General features: G+C 41.6%; 1 protein-coding gene across 4 annotated transcripts in view; it reads right to left on the bottom strand.

Annotated features, from left to right (window-relative positions):
- The window catches only part of Fam177a1 (family with sequence similarity 177, member A1), a 28980-nt gene that overhangs the window by 4754 nt on the left and 13095 nt on the right, over positions 1–11131 (bottom strand). For 3 of the 4 annotated variants that reach the window (XM_013012339.1, XM_013012338.1, XM_013012337.1), the window contains 2 exons: positions 2596–2662; positions 1026–1123 (listed from right to left, as the gene is read on the bottom strand). The exons of the other annotated variant lie outside the window; for it this stretch is intronic. In XM_013012339.1, coding sequence (XP_012867793.1) covers positions 1026–1123; positions 2596–2662 — 165 coding nt within the window. The remainder of the gene's footprint in view (positions 1–1025; positions 1124–2595; positions 2663–11131) is intronic. 4 annotated transcript variants of the gene reach the window in all.

Here is an 11131-nt window from a genome sequence, read left to right on the forward strand (position 1 = left end):
CCGGGCTGGCTTTGAACCGAGATCCTCAGATCTCAGCCTCCTTAGTAGCTAGGATTACAGGCGTGAGCCACCAGCGCCCGGCCCAGCCTCCTGATTCTTGAGCCTATGTTGTAACTTATTCTTTAAATCTAAATTCCCCCACACACATACACACACACACATTTCTGTGCATCAAATTTATTCCATTTCTATATCTAGTCTTTGTGCTTAAATATAAAATGTTTGGGTCTTATTTCATCTTAAATCAGAATAATCCAAAAATACTGTGTGAAGATTAATATAGGCACAATATATATAACTAGCACAATAAAACTGCTTAATTTAGCACATGGATCTTGGGAAGATTACAGTTTTAACAAATACTAAAATATACTTTGATTACATAAACAGAAAGGAGCTATCTTCAGTGACAGGGCACTTGCACTTCCCTTGCATTCATGAGGCTCTATGATCACCAACAAAAAGAAGATAAATAACCAGGCACCAGTGGCTCATGCCTATAATTCTAATTCTAGTTATTCAGGAGAGATCTGAGATCTGAGGATCATGGTTCAAAGCCAGCACAGGCAAGACTCTTATGTCAATTAAGAAAACTAGAAATCGAGCTGTGGCTTAAAGTGGTACTATACTAGTCTGAATGAAAAAGCTCAGGGACAGCATCCAAGCCAAGTTCAAGCCCCAATCAGACAAAAAATAATTTTTATTCTTATTTTTTGCCAGTAATGGGGCCTGAACTCTGGGCCTGGGCACTGTCCCTCAGCTCTTCAGCTCAAGGCTAGCGCTATACCACTGGAGCCACAGAGCCACTTCTGGCTTTTTCTGTTTATGTGGTGCTGAGGAATCGAACCCAGGGCCTAGTGCATGCGAGGCAAGCACTCTACCACTGAGCCACCTTCCCAGCCCATAAAAAATATTTTTTAAATTAAATAAATAAATAATAAGGAGTTATCTCTTTGTGGCAGTTAGAGGATCCATATGCTCACTACAAAATGTATGAGTCAATAAAATTCAAAAAGGAGACACACCTCCTTCTTCATCCGGTAATACTCATCAATGGCATATTGGTATTTTGGGGTACTGATCCCCAAAACAGATGCAATCTTCTCTCCAAGAAAGTCACACACTAAAGACACAAAAGTTAAAAGACATAAAATTCCATAAGCATTTCTTATGTACTTTATTTAAGACAAGAAAAATATAAAAGTTGCTATTCCTATCCTCCAGATTATCATGCTTTTTCTGGGTATCCAACAACAGTCCATCCTTCCTCCGCCCCCCAGATTATTATTATTATTTTGCCAATTCTGGGACTTGAACTCATGCCTGGGGACTGTCCCTGAGCTTCTTTTGCTCAAGGCTAGCACTCTATCACTTGAGCCACAGCACCACTTCGGGCTTATTCTGTTAATGTGGGTGGTACTGAGGAATTGAACCCAGGGCTTCATATATACTAGGCAAGCACTTTACCACAAAGCCACGTTCCCAGTCTTTTCACAGATTTTTGAGACAAGGTTTCATTATGGAGGTTAGGCAAGCCTAGAACTTATGATTCTCTTAACTTTATATAGTGCTAGCATTATAGACATGCACCACCATACCTGCCCACATTTCTCTTATAACAATTCTTACCAGTTATGCTTAAGTTTCATGTCAATTTCTTTAAGAAAAACATACTGTTAAAAAGTTAGTCTATGCTGGGCACAGGAGGCTCATACCTGTAATCCTAGCTACTCAGGAGGCTGAGATCTGAGGATTGCAGTTCAAAGATGGCCAGGGTAGACAAGTCCATGAGATTCTTATCTCCAATTAACAACCAGAAAACCTGAAGTGGAGCTATGGCTCAAAGTGGTAAAGTGCTAGCTAGCCTTGAGCAAAAAAAAAAAAGCTTAGAGATAATGCCCAGACCCTGAGTTCAAGGCCCACAACCAACAACAACAAAGAGAAATAGGAGGAGGAAGAGGAAGAGGAGAAGAAGATAATACCAATAGGAGAGTAAATGCAAAAGTATGTAATAGTTGCTAACAGGATTCAAAACATGAAAATCCTACCTACATTTAATGGTGCCATTTTCAGAGAGGTTTTTATTTTTTTGTTTGCTGGTCATGGGGCTTTATTTTTTTTAAAGTGTTAAGATGTTTAGAAATCAATAGTATTTATTCTCACGGGGCTTTAAAATCAGGGTATGGGCACTGTCCCTGAGCTTTTTTTTTTTTTTTTTTGCTCAAAGCTAGCACTCTACAACTTGAGCCACAGCTCCACTTCCATTCTTTTGATGGTTAACTGAAGATAAAGAATCTCATGGACTTTTCTGTCCAGAGTGGCTTCAAACCCTTGATCCTCAGATCTCAGCCTCCTGCGTAGCTAGGACAGGAGTAAGCCACCAGTGCAGCTTCCATTTATTTATTTTTTAAATTAAAGGTGAATATCGTCTTCACAAGTTAGATTGCTATTTTCTAGTGTTAGACAGATAGCATCTGAGGATAAAATGATTAACTCTCCATTGTCTTCTCCAAATGTGAACATCCCATTTGGCAAAACTCCTGTTCTTAGAACTTATTACAGCAGTTATACAATAGTCAAACAGAAGAGCAATACCTGAGAGGGTTGATGTGGCAGCCCGAAGCATGTAAAACCATAAATAAGGGCCCCAGGTAAGTTTTGTCTGAAACAAAAAGTCAGGTTAGCAACATTCATTCCTAAACTCATTCTATATATTTAGGCCAGGAGTAAAGAGCCAAATATTTGGTAGGCATACACAATATTGTATAAGTGGTACTACAAACTGATTGTAATCCAGTAAAAAAAAATCTAAATCTTCTACATTCACCCAAAAACAACCACTATTTTAAGTCCATGGAAGAACTAATCATACAAATTTATTAATCCGGAGCTTTCTTTAACCTGTCCTTTTTTATCCCCCCTTCTGGACTGTATTTTTTTTGGGGGGGGTCCGGTCATGGGGCCTGAACTCTGGGCCTGGGCACTGTCCCTCAGCTCTTCAGCTCAAGGCTAGCACTCTACCACTTGAGCCACAGTGCCACTTCGGCTTTTTTCTTTTTGCTTATGTGGTGCTGAAGAATCGAACCCAGGGCCTCAGGCATGCAAGGCAAGTGCTCTACCACTGAGCCACCTTCCCAGCCCCTGGTCTGTATTGTTTATAAGTACAACCATCAGAGTGTGTGTGAAATCAATAGAAAGAAGCTTAAGAATCATACAGTGTGACACACATAGTGAGAAAGTGAAGATTCAGAGAAACTAAGCAAAACAATTTAGGGCATCTCTTTAGTGTTGAGAAAATAAGAAAAGTAGTGTGATGAATTTTTGTTTCTGTAAAGATTAAAAAAGAATTAAGCTTTAAAATCAAGTAACAACATTGGGTGTCAGTGGCTCACACCTGTATTCCTAGCTACTCAGGAAGGTTAAATCTGAGGGGCATGGTTCTAAGCCAGCCCAGACAGGAAAGTCCACGAGACTCTTGTTTTTTTGTCGGTCATGGATCTTGAATTCCGGGCCTGGGGACTGTCTCTGAGCTCTTCAGCTCAAGGCTAGGTCTCTACCACTGAGCCTCAGCATGCCACTTCCCCACAAGAATCTTTTTTTTTTTTATTTTTTATTTTTTTATTTTTTTTTTTGGTCCAGTAGTGGGGCCTGAACTCTGGGCCTGGGCACTGTCCCTCAGCTCTTCAGCTCAAGGCTAGCGCTCTACCACTTGAGCCACAGCGTCACTTCCGGCTTTTTTCTTTTTGCTTATGTGGTGCTTAGGAATGGAACCCAGGGCCTCATGCATGCAAGGCAAGCGCTCTACCACTGAGCCACCTTCCCAGCCCCACAAGATTCTTATCTCCAATTAACCACCAAATGATAAAGCATAGCCCTGTTCACCCAGGCTCTGAGTTCAAGCTCCAGCACCAGCACACACACAAAAGTATTTGGATTGGAAAAGAAGACTGGAGCTATCTGTAAATGGCATGATTTGATCTCATGTCACCAAAAATAAAAGTATTAGAAAATTCAGAAGAGCCAGGTGCCAGTGGCTTATGCCTATAATCCTAGCTACTCAAGAGGCTGAGAGCTGAGGATCCTGGTTCAAAGCCAGCCTGGGCAGGAAAGTCTATGAGACTCTCATTTCCAATTAAGCACCAGAAAGGTGGAAGTGGTGCTGTGGCTCAAGTGGTAGAGTACTAGCCTTGAACTGAAGAGCTCAGGGACAGTGCCTAGGCCTAGAGTTCAAGCCCCACAACCGACCAAAAAAAAAAAAAAAAATCAGCAAGACAATCCTGTTTCTATATACTAGCAATAAATCATCTGAACACAGAACTAAAATTTCATTTACAATGGCATCAAAAAGAACAAAACATTTAGAAAGAAATTTAACACAGGAGTACAAAATTTACACACAGAACTCAGAAACAAATTAAACACAATAGTACAAATTTTACACACGGAAAACTACATGTTAGGTTAGGGCTATATCTCAAAGGTAGAGCATGTGCTTTGTATTTGCAAGGCCCTTAGGGAAGGAGAAAGGGAAGTAAGGGAACTAACCACATAATACAGAAAAAGTTAAAAATAAGCCATGAATAAAATTATTTACTATTATTAATATAGCAGTACTCCACAAGCAGATATACAGATTCAAAACATTCCCTACTTGGCTACATAAATTGAAAGAATGATTCTAAAATTTTTCTGGATTTTTAAGGATCTAAAATAACCAAAACACTCAAGATAGCAAAACAAAGTTAGGGGGGCTGGCTCAGTGGTAGAGTGCTTGCCTTGCATGCCTGAGGCCCTGGGTTCGATTCCTCAGCACTACATAAGCAAAAAGAAAAAAGCCAGAAGTGGCGCTGTAGCTCAAGTGGTAGAGCACAAGCCTTAAGCTGAAGAGCTGAGGGACAGCGCCCAGGCCCAGAGTTCAGGCCCTATGACCGGACACAAAAAAAAAAAAAAGAAAAAGTTAGGAGTCTTAACTTTCCAGTTTTAAAACTTAGTACAAAGCAATGATGATCAAGATGGTGTCATACTGGTACAAATAATAGATATGCAGAACTACGACAAAATCTAGAAATAACACCATGATTCGCTTTTTTTTTAAATAAGGGTGATGTATAGAGGGGTTTCAGTTACGTAAGTAAGGTAATGAGTACATGTCTTATTGAACATTGCTACTCCCTCTCGTTTTCTCCCACTTCCCTCCTCCCTCTCTACTTCCCCCTCCCCCGCCAGGTTCATTTCCAATATAGTGTCTTTTTTTTTTTTTTTTGGGTCCGGTCGTAGGGCCTGAACTCTGGGCATGGGCGCTGTCCCAACGCTCAGCTCAAGGCTAGCGCTCTACCATTTGAGTCACAGCGCCACTTCCGGCTTTTTTCTTATGTGGTGCTGAGGAATCAAACCCAGGGCCTCAGGCATGAAAAGCAAGCACTCTACCACTGAGCCACCTTCCCAGCCCTCCAATATAGTGTCTTAACACCATGATTCTATCAAAACTGATTTAACAAGGAAGCCAAAACAATTCAGTGTTGGGGGGCGGGGGATCTTCAAAAACTAGTGCTAAGTCAAACTGGACAATTCACATTCAGGACTTTTACCTCATGCTATTAAAAAAGGGAACCAAAGATGTAAGTGTAAGAGCTAAAACTGAAACTTCAAAAAGAAAATGTAAAGCTAAATATCTAACCTCAGATTTGGCAACATATTTATAAATATATTAAAAACACAACCCAAAATAAAAATACATACTTGAGGGCTGGGAAGGTGGCTCAGTGGTAGAGCGCTTGCCTTGCATGCATGAGGCCGGCCCTGGGTTCAATTCCTCAGCACCACATAATCAAAAAGAAAAAAAGCTGGAAGTGGCACTGTGGCTCAAGTAGTAGAACACTAGCCTTGAGGTGAAGAGCTGAGGGACAGTGCCCAGGCCCAGAGGTCAGGTCCCAAGACAGGACCAAAAAAAAAAAACCATACTTGATACTTCATCAAAATGGTGGTGGTGGTGGTTTTTTTCTTCTAGGAGGGGAAGGGAGGAACACCGAAAGGGAGAGAGGAAGGGTGAACAAATGGAATCATGTCATTCAGTATACACTATATGGAAAATTACCTATGTGGCCGGGAATGTGGCTGAGTGGTATAGTACTTGCCTAGCATGCATGAAGCCCTGGATTTGATTCCTCAGTACCACATAAACAGAAAAAAGCTGGAAGTGGCGCTGTGGTTCAAGTTGGTAGAGCACTAGCCTTGAGCAAAAGAAGCTTAGGGTCAGTGCCAAGGTACTGAGCTCAAGCCCCAGGACTGGCAAAAAAAAAAAAAGGGGGAGGGGGCTGGGAAGGTGGCTCAGTGGAAGAGCGCTTGCCTTGCATGCATGAGGCCCTGGGTTCAATTCCTCAGCACCACATAAGCAAAAAAAAAAAAAAAAAAAGCCAGAAGTGGCGCTGTGGCTCAAGTGGTAGAGCGTTAGCCTTGAGCTGAAGAGCTGAGGGAGGGACAGCACCCAGGCCCAGAGTTCAGGCCCCAAGACCGGACCCAAAAAAAAAAAAAAATGACCTATGTAACTTATGGGCAGGGATGGGAGGGGGAAATTACCTGACTTATGAAAGGGTACCCCTCTGTACAGCACATTAATAAAAACAATAGTTTTTTTATTTAACTTTTTTGCCAGTCCTAGAGCTTGAACTCAAAGCCTGAGCACCATCCCTAAGCTGCTTTTGCTCAAGCCTAGCTCAAAGGTTTTACCCTTGCTAGCCGTGGTTCTGCTGAGCCCAAAGACAATTAATTCTTAAGATGTGGAGAACTGGGTACTAGTGGCTCATACCTGTAATCCTAGCTACTCAGGAGGCTTAGATCTGAAGATCTCAGTTCAAAGCTAGCCCTGGAAGGTAGGTATGTCTGTGAAGCTTTTATCTCCAATTAACCACCAAAAAGAAGTGGAGCTGTGGCTCAAGTGGTAAGAGTGCTAGTCTTGGGTACCGAAGCTCAGGAACAGTGCCCAAGCCTTGAGTTCAAGTCCCAGAACTGGCACCAATAAAAACAATGTGGAGAAGTTAGCAATTTTTCATCCTAGTGACAGGAATATAAAATGCTTTGGAACAATATGGTGGTAATGCAAATGTTTAAATAAGTTACTAAATAACAATAACTCAAAGCACATTTACACAAAAGCCTGTATAGTATAGCAGCATTATTCATATCAGGCAAAAGGGGGAAAGAACTCAGATTTCTATTAAATAATAAGTGGATAAAGACGGGCGCTGGTGGCTCACGCCTGTAATCCTAGCTACTCAGGAGGCTGAGATCTGAGGATCGCGGTTCAAAGCCAGCCCGGGCAGGAGAGACCGTGAGACTCCTATCTCCAATAAACCACCAGAAAACCGGAAGTGGCGCTGTAGCTCAAGTGGTAGAGCGCTAGCCTTGAGCTGAAGAGCTGAGGGACAGCGCCCAGGCCCAGAGTTCAAGCCCCACGACCAACAAAAAAAAAACAAATAAGTGGATAAATGTTATGCATTGATAGAACAGAATATTATTTGACCTTAAAAAGTAATGAAGTACTAAAACATGTTATAATATGAATGAACCTTGAAAATATGCTACCCTCCCCCACAGTATAACCCCTGTTTTCACTGTATTTGATGTTGGTACAATTTGGGGAGTGGAAGGGAAAAAACAAATTGTTTAAATAGGGTTACAGGTTGACCCATTGCAACAATGAGATATACAAGACACTATGTCGAAAAATAAACTCTACAATTTGGGGGGCAAAGGGGAGTATAGTTGTGGAGATGGGAGGGAAGGAATGGTAGGGGAAAAACAAAGGAGGTGGCAACAATGCATGAAAAGAAATGTACTCATTACCTTGCTCATGTGATTGTAACGCCTCTGTACGGTATTTTCACAATAAAAAATTTATTAAAAAAGAAAAACATATATTATGCTAAGGAAGCCAGCCACAAAAGACCACATAATGTAAAGATCATTTATATCAAATATCCATCAGAGGAAAATCTATAGACAAAGATTAACAGTTGCCAAGGACTTAGAAGGAAGAAACTGAGTAAGAGGACAGGAGTAATAGATAAGAGTATGTGGTACCTTTTGGAGGTGAAATAAATGTACTAAGATTAACTGTGGCAATGGTTGTATGTATCTGTGAATAGGCTTTAAAAACACAATTCATGGGCTGGGAAGGTGGCTCAGTGGTAGAGCGCTTGCCTTGCATGCATGAGGCCCTGGGTTCGATTCTTCAGCACAACATAAGCAAAAAGAAAAAAGCCGGAAGTGGCGCTGTGGCTCAAGTGGTAGAGCGCTAGCCTTGAGCTGAAGAGCTGAGGGACAGTACCCAGGCCCAGAGTTCAGGCCCCACAACCGGACCCCAAAAAAAAAAACAAAAAACACAATTCATACTTTAAATAGATTAATCTGTACGGTATGTAAGCAGTATCTACATAGTGCTATAAAAATACATAAATTTTCAGGAAAATAAGAGTGCATACTTCCTATGATAAAACCTTCACTCTCAGATTAAGGGTAACTTTTTGTCTTTTTTTTTGTCAGTCATGGGCCTGAACTCTGGGCCTGGGCGCTATCCCTCAGCTCTTCAGTTCAAGGTTGGTGCTCAACCACTTGAGCTACAGCACCACTTCCGGCTTTTTCTGTTTATGTGGTGCTGAGGAATTGAAGCCAGGGCTTCATGCATGCAAGGTAAGCATGCTACCACTGAGCCACCTTCCCAGCAAGGGTAACTTTTTGAGACAATGATTTTTTTTTTTGGTTGTGGGACTTGAACTCTAGGCCTTGACGATGTCCCTGAGCTCTTCAGCTCAAGGCTAGCGCTCTACTACCTGAGCTACAGTGCCACTTCCGGCCTTTTCTGTTTATGTGGTGCTGAATAATCGAACCCAGGGCCTCATGCATAAGGGGCAAGCACTTTACTGCTGAGCCACCTTCCCAGCCCCGGAGACGATTTTTAAAACCATACTAATTCACAATTTTTTAAGAATTAAACCCTTCAAAGTAATTTCAAAGGTAAACATTTATTCAAACAATACTGTCATTGCATGAAACCCCTCTGAATATGCATTTGGAATTACTCTTAGCATATATTGCAGTCTTTGAATATTTTCTGTAGTAAAAAAATCTTTTGATTTTTTTTTTTTTTTGTCAGTCATGGGGCTTGAACTCAAGGCCTGGGCACTATCCCTGAACTTTTTCTGCTCAAGGCTAGTGCTCTACCACTTTGAGCCATAGTGCCACTTCCAGTTTTCTGATGGTTAATTGGAAATAAGAGTCTCAACAATCTTTACTGCCTGAGCTGGCCTTGAAGAATGATCCTCAGATTTCAGTCTTTTGAGTAGCTAGGAATATAGGCATGATCCATTAACACCTGGATTTTTTTTTTAATGTATGGTACTGGAGTTTGATCTCAGTGTCTCATACTTGCAAGGCAGGTGTTCTACCACTTAAATCACTCCATCAGCCTTTTTTGCACTGGTTATTTCAAGAGAGAGTCTCCCTTTATGTCCAGATATCATAATCTCCAGACATTGGTCAAGATAGAGTCTCTCAAAAAATTTTTTTACTCTCCTCAAATGGTTATTCCCCAATCTCCTAAGGAGCTAGGATTACAGGTTTGAGCCACTATACCTGACATGCATGTGAGAGAGAGAGAGAGAGAGAGAGTGTGCGCGCGCGCCAGAGAATGAAGGAGACTGTAAAGAAGACTGAACCCAGGGCCTGAGTGTTGCCCTTATCTTTTGCTCAAAGCTTGTACTTTGCCACTTTAGCCACAGCTCGACTTCTAACTTTTTGGTGACTAACTAGAGATGAGTCTCATGGTCTTTCCAGCGAGGGCTAGCTACGAAGTGTTATCTTCAGAACTCAGCCTTCTGAGTAACTAGAATAACAGGTATGAGCTATTGGCAACCAGCAAAAATAATTACCAAATAAAATATTTTAAATCAAATTTTGGGCTGGGAAGATGACTTAGTGGTAGAGTGCTTGCCTTGTACGCATGAGTCTATGAGTTCAATACCTCAGCACCACATAAACAGAAAAGGCCAGAAGTGGCGCTGAGGCTCAAGTGGTAAAGCACTAGCCTTGAACTGAAGAGCTGAGGAACAGAGCCCAGCACCAGAGGTCAGGCCCCACAACCGACAAAGAAAAAAAATCAAATATTACTTAATATCACTTGTTCTAGGCTTTATTCATCATACTTTTCATAGCATAATTATGCTATAAATTTGTTTGAGTGTCACTCCACTCATACATGTAATAATATGAACTTATAAAGCCTACTGCTCTATGCCCAGTACCTACTGTATATATAGGATCAAATGGACTCAATATGATTATTTAGAAATGCAACGCTCCATTTTTTAAATGTCATATAAATTTATACTCATATAATTTAGAAAGTCTTCAATTTAATGGTTCAGAACATAATTAAGAACTACGCATTCCTCAGGGCCTCAAGCTTGATAGGTAGAGGCTCTACCTATTAATTATGCTGTACCATCATCCCCTTCTCCTCCCTCTCACCCCAGCCCACACAGGCCAACCTTCTAATGAACACTTGGGGCAACAAATTGAGCAAAGAAGAAATAACTCAATTAAATAAGCCAATATCTTACAACGACATACAGGAAGCAATCAGAAGTCTTCCAACAAGGAAAAGCCCAGGAACAGATGGATTCACACGGAATTCTATAAGACTTTTAAAGAAGAACTAATACCCATACTCCTCAAGCTCTTCAGAGAAGTAGAAAAAGAGGGAGCTATCCCAAACTCATTCTACGATGCCCATATCACACTCATCCCCAAACCAGGCTAAGACCCAACAAAAAAAGAGAACTACAGGGCTGGGAAGGTGGCTCAGTGGTAGAGTGCTTGCCTTGCATGCATGAGGCCCTGGGCTCGATTCCTCAGCACCACATACGCAAAAAGAAAAAAAAGCCGGAAGTAGCACCATGGCTCAAGTGGTAGAGCACTAGCCTTGAGCTGAAGAGCTGAGGGACAGCGCCCAGGACCAGAGTTCAGGCCCCACGACCAGACCCCCCCCCCAAAAAAAAATAATTTAAAATAAAAGAAAAAAGGGCTGGACCTGGGAAGGTGGCTCAGTGGTAGAGTGCTTGCCTTGCATGCCTGA

This window comes from Dipodomys ordii, unplaced genomic scaffold, assembly GCF_000151885.1.
Source record: "Dipodomys ordii isolate 6190 unplaced genomic scaffold, Dord_2.0 Scaffold16, whole genome shotgun sequence".
NCBI classification, from domain to species: domain Eukaryota; kingdom Metazoa; phylum Chordata; class Mammalia; order Rodentia; family Heteromyidae; genus Dipodomys; species Dipodomys ordii.